Raw genomic sequence first — 16,029 nt, forward strand, 5'->3', positions numbered from 1 at the left:
ACAAGAATCACAAGGCATCTCATTTCCCCCTCCCCCGGTATTTTCTTTTTCCATTTCCTGAAAACCTCCATAGCCTCTCCCCTTTTTCTGGTTCCTTCTCCCCATACCGTTCAGGCCGTTCAGGCCATCCCACACCTGCACCCCTCATGGGGGTTGGAGTGAGGCCGCACCGCTTCTTTCATCCACCCAGGTGCCAGGTGGATGAAAGAAGCGGCAGGGCTACTGTGCCTTGTTCCAAGACTGTCTTCCCTTGCAGGGGAGGCAGCCGGGAGCAAGACTGTGCCGTACTCTTCATCCACCCGGGGCCTGGTGAAAGGGGTGGCAGGACTGCTGTGCCTCACTCCCTGCTGCCTCCCCTTTCTTAAACACCCAGGAAAATTCTGATTGCTACTTTGGGGTCTGTCAGCAATTTTTCTCCAGGCCACTTTGGCATGGAATCCTGGAAGTTTTTGCCATCTTTTGGACATGGAGCAGAGGTTGCTGGGGATGTTGGGTGGGGGGGTATTTGTGAATTTCCTGCATTGTGCAAGGGGTTGGACTAGATGACCCTGGAGGTCCCTACCAACTCTGTGATTCTATGACTATAATGTAGCAGGCACAGGCAGGCATGCCAGACACATTCAGGTGCTCACACAAAAGCAAGAGTTCAGTCCCAGAAATCCACATGCCAAAAGTTCACAAGCCCTCTAGATCTTTACCAGAAGGGGTGAACCAGGGACCATAGTCAAGAGGTCCAAGGTTCATCCACAAGCCAGAGAGTCTCAAAGTCCAAAGTCAGTCCAAGGTCACAAGAAGAAAGCAGGGTCAAGGGTTGTAGTCACAGAGTCTAACAGAAAAACGTGTTGCTTCTACAACAAGCACACTCCCTGAGGTGGTTTTAATTCACTAATAAGCCTTGCTATCAGCCAGCTCTAGAACGTAACTCTGCAGCTACTTCAGCTGCTATGAGCCAGCAGCTGGTGATAGGCTAGGAGCCAAGGACTTTGATGTCTTTCTTGCAACTCCTTCCTTAGCTGCTGTCTTCAGTGCTCAAAAGATGAAGGTGAACCTGGTGGGTTACTGGAGCTCTGCTGAGGTCATGTGCTGCATCAGGGCTGGGAGCTGATGAAACTTTAATTTCTCTTTTGTCTGCTCAGGGTTGATTGCTTGAAACCCCTTTTCTGAGGAATCCACTTCCTACGAGGAGTCCCTGCTGTTGCTGAGCCCTGGCTGAGGCTAACCTATGACAAAGATTTTTTAAAAATCAGAGGCAAGGATATAAGCTTTTGTGAGTCACTGCTCACTTCTTCAGCTACAGCTAGAATGTGACAGGAGAAAAGAGTCCAGTGGCACCTTAAAAGTGAACAAAATTTGTGGTAGGGTATGAGCTTTCTTGAGTCACTGCTTGCTTCTTGAACTAGAATGTATGTCCATCTGTCCCTTTATCTTGGAGAGCTGAGTGATTTCAGATGCCAAATTACAATAGCAGGCTTGATTTGATTAGGTGTGATATGCAGAAGGGTAGTAGGCATGGAGAAATCAGCGTTGGTGTCCTGTTTCATTATCATCATCTCTATACCTACTAGCCCTCTGAATATCACACCTAAGCCAATCCAGCCTGCTATTGTCATTTATTTGCTATTGTCATTCAGTATCTGAAGTCATTCCACTCTCCAAGATATAAGGACATTTCAGCTGCATCTGAAGAAGTGAGCGCTGACTCACAGAAGCTCACACCCTGCCACTGGACTCTACTCTTTGCTACTGGACTCTTGCTCTTTTCTATTTTGTTAGCAAAATAAATTGTTCCACCTAATTGTTGCTGTTGTGTTGTTAATGCTAGAAGACAGCACTGTTTCAAACAGAAGCACAGTTTAATTAACCCAGTTCTTTCTGTGTCTGGAGCTATAGTGAGCACAACTTCCTTTCTACCTGTTCCTGCCCACAACAAATCCTGGAGTGGACTATGGCAATCTAAAACACTGGCCTGGTTTCAATGAATGGAGTGGTCACAACACCACACTTCCCAATGGACTATGCAGGCCATATTACAACAGTTATACACTAGTGGTCCAGCCAGTCCAGCATCCTGTCTCACACAGTAGCCAACAAGTTACTAGGGAGGGCCAATAAAGGCATAGAAGACAAAGCTTTCCCCAATAACTCCTAGCACTGTTATTTAGAGGTCTACTGCCTTTGAATCTGGAGGTCTCTTTTAGGTACTGTGGCTAATAGATGCTGATAGACTTAACCTCAATTTATTTATTCATTGATTGATTGATCTGATTTATATCCCGCCCTCCCCGCCGGAGCAGGCTCAGGGCAGCTCACAACAATAAAATGAAAACAATCAATTTAAAAATTGCATAACATTAATACAATTTAAAATTCAATAATTAAAACAATCTGGTGCTGATATCTTATGTAGTTGTATTGCTTCTGATGGCTTCAGTATTCCTACATTTTCTCCCACAATGATGGTAACTCTAGATCAGTTAAAGGCTAACCGGAAGAGTGTGGTTTTACAGGCCTTGCGGAACTGGGTGAAATCCCGCAAGGCCCTCATTTCCTCTGGTAGCTGGTTCCACCAGCAGGAGGCTGCTACCGAGAAGGCCCTCTCTCTGGTAGATTTTAGTCTTGCCTCCCTTGGCCCAGGGATCACTAGTAGGTTTTGGGATCCAGATCTAAGTGCTCTCTGGGGAACATGAGGGGAGAGATGGTCCCTAAGGTAAGCAGGCCCTTGGCCATATAGCAGGTATGTCCAACAGGTAGATTGCGATCTACCAGTAGATCGCGGAGGGGTCAGAGGTAGATCACCAGCCCCACTTGGTTTCATGGTTTGCTGGAAAGGTGTTTGGGTTTTTTTGATGATTGTTTGGTGTGGTGGTATTTGATTATTGGTGCCAGTATGATGAATTCTTATTTTTACTTTTAGAACTGCATGTGTGGTTTTGGCATCATCCAGAGGTCTTCAGTTCCTGTTGATCTTTAATACTTTGGGACAGTGACAGTTTTGGACCAGATTCAGCCAGTGTTAACTTAGCACCCCAGTATAACGAAGATGAGTGTTCCAAAGAAGAGCAAAACCTACCACTTTCATGATGAATGGGAAATGGACTACTTCTTCATCATGGTGAAAGACAAGTGTTGTCATCTACTTTGTAATGCCTCTGTTTCCTTGCCCAAAAAGAGAGAGCCAGTTTGGTGTAGTGGTTAAGTGCACAGACGCTTATCTGGGAGAACCGGGTTTGATTCCCCACTCCTCCACTTGCACCTGCTGGAATGGCCTTGGGTCAGCCATAGCTCTGGCAGAGGTTGTCCTTGAAAGGGCAGCTGCTGTGAGAGTCCTCTCCAGCCCCACCCTGGGTGTCTGTTGTGGGGGGGGGGAGGTAAAGGAGATTGTGAGTCACTCTGAGACTCTTCGGAGTGGAGGGTGGTATATAAATCCAATATCTTCTTCATCTTCAAAAAGGGTTATCTGGAGCATCGTTATAAGTGGTTATGTGATCTGGCATTTTCTCGCTGACTTTACAGGCAAACTAAGTGATATGAACATTGAACTACAAGGTAAAAACAAATGCATTGGCGAGATGATTACAGTTTCACCCTACAAGAGCAAATTTGAGCTAATGCTGACTGACCTTGCAAACAACACTTTTGATCATTTTCCTAATACGCAGGACCATCTGGGACAATATCCAAATTTTGTTTTTCAGAATGAGAAGTATGTGACAGAAATCTGTTCAGTTATCCAAGAATTCGAAAAAAGATTCTGTGACTTCAAAAGAATTGAAAAAGTTGTGGAGTACTTGTCATACCCATTCAAAGCAGATATGGACATTAAGGAAACTGCAGCTGTTATCAGTAAAAATTACTCATTGAACAAGGCATCTCTTGAAAACGAAATAGTAACCCTTAAAAATGACATTTTTCTCAAGACCCGAGCTGAGCAAGATCGTTTTGGAAGCTAGTGCCTAGAGACAAATTTCCCAACTTGAGAAGATGCAGTGACACTGTATGCACCTGTTTCGGTTCAACTTATTTGTATGAATCTGCATTTTCCCATCTGAAAATGACATAGAGTACACAGCGTTCCAGCATGACAGATTAACATCTCCAGGATTCCCTGAGACTAGCCCTCACACAATATTCACCCAATTTCAAAAAGCTGGTGGATGAAATGCAGGCTCAGACGTCTCACTAATTAGCAAGAGCAGAGTTTTAAAGATTGCACAAGATCAGCCTGGATCAATACTTGACCTACATTTAACACAAATTACTCAATAAAAGTTAAAGAAAGTTATTAAGACAGTTAAAGAAAGTTATAACAATAAAAATGTAAAAAAAACTGTTCACAGTTCTTTCTGGATCTTCGTCTGTTTTGTTTTTGTTTATTTTGCTTACCAGTAAATGACAGAAGGTGCATTGTAAATGGGGGTGGGGGCAGGGGTGGGGTGGAACCCAACTTTGGTGGGTTAAAATCTAATTCGAAACTAATTTGAAACTTAATTTTCATGGTGGTAGATCACCAGCACTTTTGTCCGGAAAAAATAGATCACGACCTCCCATATAGGGCTTTAAAGGTAATAACCAGCACCTTGTAGCGAATCCAGTATACTACTGGCAGCCAGTGCAGTTCCCGCAGTCCCGGTTGTACGTGCTCCCACCTGGGAAGCCCCAATAGCAGCCTGGCTGCCGCGTTCTGCACTAGCTGGAGTTTCCGGGTTCAAGACAAGGGCAGCCCCAAGTAGAGGGAAGTACAGTAGTCCAACCTCGAGGTGACTGTTGCATGGATCACAATTGCCAGGTCGTTGCGCTCAAGGAAGGGGGCCAACTGCCTCACCTGCCTAAGATGAAAAAATGTGGATTTAGCAGTGGCTGCTATCTGGGCCTCCATTGTCAAGGCAGGCTCCAGCAGCACCCCCAAGCTCCTGACCTTGTGCGCCGTTGTCAGTGGTCAAAAGCTGGTAAGGGGATTTCCATGCCCAGACTGCCACGACTCAGGCAAAGAACCTCTGTCTTTGTTGGATTCAGCTTCAGTTGGCTCAGCTTAAGCCATCCAGCCACGGCTTGCAGCACCAGGTCCAGATTTTCTGGGACAGAGCCAGACCGGCCATCCATCAGTAGATGAAGCTGGGTGTCATCAGCATAATGATGGCAACCCAGCCCATACCTCCGGGCTATCTGGGCAAGGGGGCACATATAGATGTTAAACAACATCGGGGAGAGCACTGCCCCCTGTGGCACACCACAATTAAGTGCATGTCTCTGGGACGACTCTCCCCCAATTGCCACCCTTTGTCCCCGACCCTCCAGAAAAGAGGAAAGCCATTGCAAGGCCCACCCCTGAATCCCTGCGTCGGTGAGGCATCGTATCAGCAACCGATGCTCGACCATATCAAACGCAGCCAGTAGGTCTAACAGCATCAGCACCGCCGAGCCGCCTTGATCCAGATGTTGCTGGAGATCATCCACCAGGGCGACCAGTGCTGTCTCGGTTCCATGACCTGGATGGAAGCTGGACTGGTGGGAATCTAGCATGGAAGCATCTTCCAGAAAACTCTGTAACTGTAGCGCTACTGCCCTCTCAATAATTTTACCCAAGAAGGATAAATTCGAGACCGGCCGATAGTGTGCCAACTTGGCCGGGTCCAATGTAGGTTTTTTCAAGAGGGGGCGGACCATCTGTAAGAGATGTTGGGAAAAGCCCCTCACAGAGTGAAAGACTGAGTATCCAGGGGGAGTCATTTGGGAGCGAGCTACAGTCTCCCCATCTCGCACCCAGGTCTCAGTCACGCAAGCCAGGTCCACATTCTGCTCAAGCAGGTAATCCCGAAGGACTGAGGTCTTGTTTTTTATGGACCTGGCATTACATAACACCAATGACAGAGGCAGATAGTTCAACCTGGCCCCACTACCTACTACCGTTGTCTAATCTATTCCTGCAAATTAATCTATTCTAACAAGTTAATCAATTTTAAGCCCCCAAGTTTGCTAGTATCCCCCAAATTAATAGTAAATTCAGTTTATTTTGATGGCTCATTAATTCTGAAACCCACCCCAACAATCATTTACTGCACCCCTAATTAATTTGCCAAAAATACAATAAATTCCATCAGCTAGCCAATCAATTTAACAATCCCTCCACTACCCAAATTCAATTCACTATCCAAATTAATTAATCAATGATAAAGTCAGTTTAACAGCTAGTAATCACAGATTTGATCAGATTCAATGAATCTGTCTAATCCCTCTTTAAAGCCATCTATGCCTGTGGCCATCACTACATTGCCTGAAAGTTATTTCTTTTTGTCTGTCCTCAATCTACTAACTGCCAAATTCATTAGATGCTGTCAAATGTTAGTATTTTGGAACAGGGAGAAAAAGTTTTGTCTACTATGTGCATGATCTTATAAACTTTTATCATTGTTATCCCCGCTCAGTAATCTCTCTTCTAAACTGCAAAGTCTCAGACTCTTCAGCCTTTTCTGATAAGGTGTTCCAACCCTTTAAGCATCTTAGTTGCTCTCTCCTCTACTTTTTCCAGTGACGAGAACTGTACACAGTATTCCAAATGAGGCTGCAGCACAGTTCTAAACAGAAGTATTACAGTATTGTCTGGGGTTTTTTCAAGCTCTTTCCTAGTAATTCCCAGCCCAGAGCTTGCCTTTTTTTCACCACTGTTGTAGCACACTGGATTCTTTTCATTGTGCTATCCACTATGACTGCATGATGGGTTTCCCTCTTAGTCTCAACACGTTCAGACTCCATTATCATATACTTAAAATTGGATTTTTTTTCTTCCAGTGTGCATTGTGTTACTCTTACCTACATGGAGTTTCCTTTGCTACATTAGCGTCTACTCATAAAATTCGTGGAGGTCCTCCTGCAACTTCACAGAAGACTGACTGAAGTTAAATGGTTAAGCAGAATACAACAGGGACTGCAGGGAAACATTTCCACTTCACAGAGATTTTCTGACAATCATAATTACTATTTACTGAGTTAAGACTTGAAGGAATACCAAAACATAACTTTTCTAGTATATTTTGACCTCCCAGCCAAGGTTGGAATGTTAAATATTTATTTAAACCACATATTTCTAAAAGTGGATTCTGGTTCCTCCTAGTGGAATGTAAAAAAAGTGGTTTATAAAGGAAGATGGAATTTCAAATTTCCCAGATGGCAATGTTTGATTTTTTCCCCTCTGCAATGCTTTTCATTAGTTAGCCTTTTTCCTTAACGGCAATATACCTTATGGTCATAGTTTAAGAAAGAAAAGAAAAATCAAGTTAAAGGGGGCAATTTATCAACCAGAGTTTTGGGGAAATAATCTACAACACAAAGTTTAACATATTGAACATATATTATTTTATTCTAAAGACTATTCTTTTTATGCAATTTTGTGTGCAGAAGCAAACAAGCAACGCATTTAAAAGGATTTACAGAATGTCAATCACATGACAAGCTCAACACCAAGCAAATTACTGTGAGGAAGGACTACCAAAATGGAGGGGTTGCAATATAAAAGGTTTTATTTCTGGAGCTTACTGCCTTCCGTTTAAAATATGGGACACACACAGCAGGGCCTCTGAGATGAATCTTAACCAATGAGTGGTTCATATTACAGTGATCTGTTTATTTGTTTTTATTTTCTCTTCAATATAAAAGCTACATGGTTTCATATATAACACTGATGGTAGGGTATACATGAAAAAAAAAGACACAGTTGTAGATTCTAGCCCCAAATCACTTTCTTCCGTTATCATCCTTTTGGAAATAAACACCCAATAATCTGATAAAGTTCTGGATTGCCAATATGATTTATCAAAAATTGGATATAACCTGAAGCTTTCTGGGATCATCTGCTTTGCAGACCTCAGGCTGGGAAGGATTGTAGCAGCAGCAGCATTCTGAAATAGGGGATGTTTTCTTAAAACGACAAGATTTATAACATCTAATAAAGGATACAAAGCTAGTTTATAATACAGCACAAGCTTTGATGTAACGTATATATATATGGTATTTCTATTACTATTAGTAAAAATGTTAGAACAAAAATGAGAAATACTCTATGTAATCTTTTCCAACTGATACCTCTTTAAAACAAAAAATATTTATTGAAAAGCATTTTTGATGATCCAGAATATTGCAGCATCTTAAAATAAAACACAGTTTTGTTTAGGTAATGTTTCCACAACTATTTCAATACAAGGGGGGGGGGGGCAATACAGCCTGCACTATTTTTTTTCCGTTGCCTATAAATCTTTATATATTTTAAATCAATCCTCACAAAAATGGAAACAAGTTCCAAAAGGGTAGCCACAAGAAAATTTTGGGGCACTTTCAAGGGTAACAGATTTATTCTGACATGAATTTAAGTGAACTATAGATCACTTCATGGGATGAAAGAAAAAAATATATTCCCAAGCAAGGTAACTCATAACTGTACATATGTCTGCAGGGCTACCATTATGTACTTATAATTTTAATGTTTATAGTTTGTGGCACAAAGCTGAGAAAGTAAGACTCTCTAAGGTTTAAACAATCAGTTAAAATATAGTTACTTCAGTCTAGGTGTACCAAAACCACGGGTTTAAACTGGAGTAATTTATCTGTTCCATACTAGACCTTTAATCCTGGTTTAACTCTGTCCCCAAACTGACATTCTACATTAGAATCAGAGAAACCAACTCTATGATTCTATGATTTTAGTGTAGAATGTCAGCTTGGAGACAGAGCTAAACGAGGATTAAAAATCTAATCTGAAATTGCTCACTGTACTTAAAACTGCCAACTTTCTCTGGATTATGCAATCTGTGCACTGCACAAATTAACTGCACCGATTACGACTGTAAATTATATTTGCATAGGAACTCAAGTTTTCAAACAAACCTTAACCATTCTTTTGGTTGTTATTAAAATATACAAAAAACCAGCAAGAAGGGGGGGAAACCCTTGCGATTTTAATGTTTCTAGTTTCAGCAGAACGCCTATCAACCTCGCGCTCAGGATCATATTTCGCGCCCAAAGCAACACACGCTGACCCAGCCCCTTCCCCCCCTCCCCCGTACCCGCGGAGAAAGAGCCCGTCCTACCAATCAACATGCAGTAACGGTGCGAGGTCTACCAATGGGAAGAAAGCGGGGTGAGAGGACGGGCGCGAGGTAGGCAGTTGCTCTAACGGTTGACAGTTGACACCAGCTTGAGACAACGCTGGACGTGGAACGCTGTGGTGACTGTGAAATTGGTCCTCTGCGCGGAGCACCATGGTGGGGAGCTGGCTGTTCTATATTTTAGTAGGAACACTGACAGACAACTGGGAAGGGTCTTGAAGGCCGCTTAGTCCAGGGGAACTCTTTGCGGATGTGGTAGAGGGGTGGCGAGAGAGGACTGTGGCGGCAGGAGAAAAGACAGCATCCTTGCCCTCATATGTTACAATGGCCGCTTCGCAGGAAGTGTGCTGCACGTGCAGCCAATGAAACCGCGAAAAGTTACTTAGGCAGCCAGTCGCGTGCGACCGCGTGATCTCCGAAAGGCGCGAAGCTGCCGTAGTCGTCGGTTGGCTTCTCGTTGGCGGTTTGGGGTGTGAGGCCCGAGCGCATAGGCTGTACCTCGATCTACCTCAGAGTCGCAATGGTGCGGGGAAAGGGACTGTTAAAGGGAGACCTGGGGGCGAGGGCGATCCATATCTCGTGATCTTAGAATTAGATCACAGTCGTTGGGCTCCGTGGAAAGGGGCGTGGGTGGGTCCTGAGCGATAAGGTTTAAGAGTCAACTCGTTGAGTAGTGAAGAACAATAGGTAGGGTATGTGGGGAGGGTATAAAATAGTTATTATTTAACTTGAGGCAACATATCTGAGGTCGGTAAAATGAGTACCCGGTTTGCTGGGAGGAAAGTGTAGATGACTGGGGGAGGCAATGGCAAACCACCCCGTAACAAAAGTCTGCCGTGAAAACGTTATGAAAGCAACGTCACCCCAGAGTCGAAAACGACTGGTGCTTGCACAGGGGACTAGCTTTCCCCCTTTTTACCCTTAACATATCTGAATGGCCGAAGGTGCAGCTAAAATTAGATTAGTAATGTAAGGTTACGGACAAGGTACGTTGTAAAGAAACGGGTAGGGTATGGGGGGCGGGAAGTACATGTTTTTCCTGCCGGTCGGAGAAGGGAGGGGATTTCAAACTGCCACAGTCCGATTTTTAAATTAACGCAACACGTTAAGCTTCTGGAAGGAGTCTTTGATTGAAAGTGTTGCTCTACATGCCTGTAATTATCAATGCGTAATTCGTTGATAATCATATTAGAATTGAACAGAGAGATGCTTTTAGAAGGTAAAATGTATTTAGTGTCTTTCTGTGATTCTCCGCCCCCCCCCCCGAATTATAATTTTTATCAAAAAATAAACCCAAATATGTGTTGTTTTTTGTCTTTCTAGCGTGAGTGTATCTCTATCCATGTTGGACAGGCTGGTGTTCAGATTGGTAATGCTTGTTGGGAATTATACTGTCTTGAACATGGAATCCAACCTGATGGTCAGATGCCTAGTGATAAAACTATTGGAGGGGGAGATGATTCGTTTAACACTTTTTTTAGTGAAACTGGAGCTGGCAAACATGTACCCAGAGCTGTCTTTGTGGACCTTGAACCCACTGTGGTTGGTATGTGTATATGTACAGAATATCTTATATGCAGTATAGAATAAATACAGTCTTATTATGGTAATGTTCTGATAAAAAAGGAACTAAAAACGCTAACAAAATGTATAAAATGATCAAACCATATTCCACAATTTTGCCATTTTGTATACTTTCCAAAGACTGCTACAAAATAGTTGTGTAATGATGGTTATTTTTTTCATCAATTTTGTATAAATATGGCAATGACCAGCTGCTGAAGAAATAAGAATTAACTATTTTTTTTATATCTCTGTAGATGAAGTACGTACAGGCACTTACAGACAATTATTTCATCCTGAGCAACTCATTACTGGGAAAGAAGATGCTGCTAACAATTATGCCAGAGGCCATTATACCATTGGAAAAGAGATTGTTGATCTAGTGCTAGATCGCATACGCAAGTTGGTAAGTTTAAATAGTACTGTCATTCGTAGAAGTCCATGCAGGCCAGATAGAGTCCAGTCAGCTTTTCCATAACGCACAGGAGACAGCTGCTGGGAAGGAGAAGTGGCAAACACTGCCATCCTGAGACTCCAGCATAAAATAGTATTAACAAAGAAATTGGTATCAGATGCATCTTTGCTGCCATTTTTATTGACAGCTGTTATGAATAAGGGACTGATCAGGCTGTGATTATTCCAAGTATTAATGAAGCCCAACCCTGCTTATTTTCCAAGATTGGATGTGTTCAAGATGTTATGGCTGTAATTGTAGTTAAGACTAAGTAGACCAGGCTTTGTGCTTGTAAAATGGAACTTCCCTACCTTCCTCTTCCTGCAGCTTCCTAGTATTCTCCCTCAAATGCATCTTAAGGTGAGATATCAGTGGACCTTCAAGAACAGAACCACAAGAGTGGAAGTGCTGTTTGTTCATGTAGGATCCAGCTTCGTGTTTATTTTTTAAACAATGTCAAATGCAGCAAAATAGCAGTACAATACTGTTCAGAGTTACTCTAGTCCAGGTCCTTTGAACTTAATAAGTTTAAACTGGAGTAACTGCATAGAGTTGGACTAGAAATGTTTTGGAACCAGCAATTTCTTGTACTGTATATGGATATGTCAGGATATAAACCAGAGGTGGCCATACTCCAACACAGGAGCCACACGTGGCTCTTTCATACAAATTTTGTGGCTCTCAAAGCTCCCACCACCCTGTTGGCTGGCTTGGAGAAGTAATTTCTCTCTTTAAATCATTTATCCAGGTCTGCCCAGCATTTAAAGTTAAGGTTGCTTTTTTTCCATCTCTTCCTCCCTTCCCCGTCTTTTTGCCTACCTGCCTTCATTGTGGCTCTCAAACACTTGACACTCACGTCTTGCAGTTCTCAGATATCTGACATTTATTCTATGTGGCTCTTAGGTTAAGCAAGTTTGGCCACCCCTTTTTGTCCTTACAGTGTTGCCATGCTCTTTTCTTAATGGGGACATATACCTTCAGTTCTTGTGTTTACAAGTCAGGCTGCAGTCCTAACTAAGCACATTAGGGAATAAGCCTATATTTCTCAGTGGGGCTGACCTCTGAGTAAACATGCATAGGATTGCACAGTCACTTATATAGTTTGGACACTGAGAAATATACTATGTCTAAGCATTTTTTTCTTTGAGTTCAAATCAAAAATGCAAGAATATGCATTTTTGCAGGGCGTCCTGGCCCTGCTAAATCAGACCATGTAGTCTAGCATCCTGTTTCACATGCTGGCCAAACACTTGCCGTGGAGTGCCAGCAAACGGCATGGTGGGCAAGACCTTCCCCTGATGTTGCTTCCTAGCCTAGGGTTTCAGAGGTTTAGCCCTGATCTGGATAGCCCAGGCAAGCCCAGTATCATCAGATCTAGGAAGCTAAGCAAGAACCTGGAAGGGTGATCTCCAGGCCCAGAGGCAGGTGTATCCTCTCAGAAAAGCTTCCAGGACCCAGTTGGGATCATCAGAAATCATAATGACTTCCAGGCAGGCAAGCACACACACGCACACAAAACAAGAAAAGAACAGTTTTCAGAGGTTTTCTGCCTCTGAATATGTATGTTTTCTTTACTTACATGGCTAGTAGCTGTTGAAGGACCCATTCTCTGTGTACCTGCTTAGCCCTCTTTAAAGTTGTCTCTGCTTATGGTCATCACTATCTCCATTGGCAGTGCACTAAAACAGTCAAGTTATCTTTTCTACTGATAAATAAAGTTAAAATCTAGTGTGTGGGGAGTAGTATTTTGGATGGACAAGTCATAAGGCTTATCTTTTAAATTAACTGCAGATGCAGAACTATGATATATTGCTTCCAAATATTGCAGATTGTTGTCTTTTGTTTTCACTTTCAGGCTGATCTGTGCACAGGTCTTCAGGGCTTCCTCATTTTTCATAGCTTTGGAGGAGGTACTGGTTCAGGGTTTGCTTCTTTGCTCATGGAAAGACTCTCAGTTGACTATGGCAAAAAGTCCAAATTGGAGTTTGCAATTTACCCAGCTCCACAAGTATCTACTGCTGTGGTAGAACCTTACAATTCCATCTTGACTACACATACAACATTGGAGCATTCTGACTGTGCCTTCATGGTAGATAATGAAGCTATATATGATATCTGTCGACGCAATCTTGATATTGAGCGACCAACTTATACTAACTTAAATCGTCTTATCGGTCAGATAGTTTCATCTATCACAGCATCACTCCGTTTTGATGGTGCTCTGAATGTAGATCTGACAGAATTTCAGACAAATCTTGTCCCTTACCCACGAATCCATTTTCCCTTGGCAACATATGCACCTGTAATCTCAGCTGAAAAGGCATACCATGAGCAGTTGTCTGTTGCTGAAATCACTAATGCCTGTTTTGAACCAGCCAATCAGATGGTAAAATGTGATCCTCGCCATGGCAAGTATATGGCTTGTTGTATGTTATATAGAGGTGATGTTGTCCCAAAAGATGTCAATGCAGCCATCGCAACCATCAAGACAAAGCGTACCATTCAGTTTGTGGATTGGTGTCCTACTGGATTCAAGGTATTTTAAAAAGTGTTGTTTTTGTAGGTGTCAGCAATACATTTATTACTTCCTTTCATGTAGTTGGGAAGGAAATCAATGTGTTCCCATTAATGCTAAAAGCTGCATGTAACCAACAATACAGATTGTGTATATTTTCTAAATCCATCCATTATTGGGGCACATTTAAAACTGACCAGTAAAGTTACACAGATTAAAAATGTAGACATTTAAGATACATTCCTAATATACAACTTTGATTTTAATCTCAGATAACTTTAAAATAACACTATAAAGCAGGGGTGGCCAAACTGGCTTGGGAGCTGCATGTGGCTCTTTCACACCACCACCCCATTGGCCAGCTTGGAGAAGGCATTTCTCTCTTTAAATCATTTCTCCAAGCCAGCTGGCGGCTTGGAGAGTGCATTTAAAGTTAAAGTTGCTTTCTTTCCTTCCTTCCTCTCTTGTGGCTCTCAAACATCTGACGCTCATGTCTTGCAGCTCTCAAACATTCTATGTGGCTCTTACGTTAAGAAAGTTTGATGACCCTTGCTATAAACAAAGGCGGCTTGCTTTTTGACACCAGTAATTCTTTAGGCTTCCCGATGCGCTTATCACTTGTAGTCATTGGTTCAGATCAATATGTGCTCAGTGTGATTAAAGGGATGTCTGAAAATCATAAAATTGAGAAGGTCTAAGGAATTTTTAAAAATTAAGTAAAAGTATTGCTGACTTGTTACATTTTTAAGCGCAGGCTAACATGTTAGTATGTCATCTGATTTTGAACCCGACACTTGTGTGACTAGGGGAAAGCTCTCAAAAATTGGAGTCAAGTACACAGGAGTGATGTTTATACAAACTTGGGGGAACCTCAGCCCCCTAACTTTGTGTTTTGTAGAAAAATTTCCAAAAAAAATTACAATTTTTAGAAAAAACAGATTTTTGCAATGAAGATATGTGATTTTATATATGTGTGTTTTTACTGTTGTACATCGCCCTGAGCCTGGCACTAGCTGGGATAGGGCAATTAATCAAATGCAATAAATAATAATAATCCAGGCAGACAGAGGCAATGGTGCTGTAGGCAGGTGGGAAGCATGGAATCTCTTCCCATCAGCATGAGTTCTGCAGTTCCCTGTGAATTTCATAGAATAAAGAATCTGGATCTATAGTATTTTTGCCCAACAGCTGAAATAAGGAATAGGAAATAAATGTTTTCTTTTGAGTTTGTGATAGTGATGGAAGTGCATTTTTAAGTGGAGCTGCATTATGACCTAGGAAACAAGATTTTAAATTTCTTTTAATTTCAAGTTTTTTCCTCCCCTCCTCTTTTAGGTAGGTATAAATTACCAACCACCCACTGTAGTACCAGGTGGGGACCTGGCCAAGGTGCAACGTGCTGTTTGTATGCTGAGTAACACAACTGCCATTGCTGAAGCTTGGGCTCGCCTTGACCATAAATTCGATCTGATGTATGCTAAGCGAGCCTTTGTGCACTGGTATGTTGGAGAAGGTATGGAGGAAGGAGAATTTTCTGAAGCTCGGGAGGATCTGGCTGCTCTTGAGAAAGATTATGAAGAAGTGGGTGTTGATTCTGTAGAAGCTGAGGCTGAAGAAGGAGAAGAATATTAAAAAATAGTAATGTCAGATAAACATTTTAATATCATACTTCAGTTCACTTGTTGTGTTTCAAATAAAGTTCTAGCAGTAGTTTAATAACTGTTTACAATGATTTATAAATTTTATAATAATTAATATTATCTTGAGAAAAAGTGAGGAATAACGTTTATAAAAAATGCTTATATGCCTTTGTCGAGTTTATGAAAGAAAAAGGACATGTTTGACCAGCTCCTTCCCCCTTTCCTCTTTCCCTTTCTTTCCTGTGTCTTAGAAAATCCATTAGCACATTTATACTGAAAGTAATCACCTTCAAAATATAACTGCTTACTCTTAGCATATATATCTTCATGGTGTAAATGATACTGGAATATCATTGTTCTATTATGCACATGGAGCTTTGGTGCATGGAGGCTGTCATGTTACAGTTTCAATTTAAAATGCATGTTAACTAATATATGAAAGAATGAAAATCTGTATCCTGAATTGTTTGTCCCATCTCTCATTAGTTAAACAGGATTTGATAAAGTTTTACTTTTATCCGAGGTTTTCACAATTAGCTTGAAAAATGCCTTTTAAAGATGGTTTATGACTTTAATTATCATAATTTGTTGTTTGTAAAACTAAGGTTAATAAATAACTGGACAGAAATACTCTTAAAAGTTAGGGAAAAAATTATGTAGATTTTAAACAAGCTCAGAGTTTTAATTACCTGGGAGTATTGCCCCTGTTATAGACAATTGTCTCTGCAGGACCTGGCTCACATTATGCCATATCCTTCTAAA

General features: G+C 41.8%; 1 protein-coding gene across 1 annotated transcript; it reads left to right on the plus strand.

Annotated features, from left to right (window-relative positions):
- Nucleotides 1-10,551: 10,551 nt before the first annotated feature.
- On the plus strand, nt 10,552-15,730 carry LOC132574049 (tubulin alpha-3 chain-like). Its single transcript, XM_060242157.1, is given in 5 exon segments — nt 10,552-10,564; nt 10,567-10,641; nt 10,916-11,064; nt 12,968-13,648; nt 14,963-15,730. Coding segments are annotated over 5 exon segments (1,215 nt in total). The 3' UTR covers nt 15,260-15,730.
- Nucleotides 15,731-16,029: the final 299 nt, after the last annotated feature.

Source organism: Heteronotia binoei, chromosome 6 (assembly GCF_032191835.1).
Source record: "Heteronotia binoei isolate CCM8104 ecotype False Entrance Well chromosome 6, APGP_CSIRO_Hbin_v1, whole genome shotgun sequence".
Classification (NCBI taxonomy): Eukaryota; Metazoa; Chordata; class Lepidosauria; order Squamata; family Gekkonidae; genus Heteronotia; species Heteronotia binoei.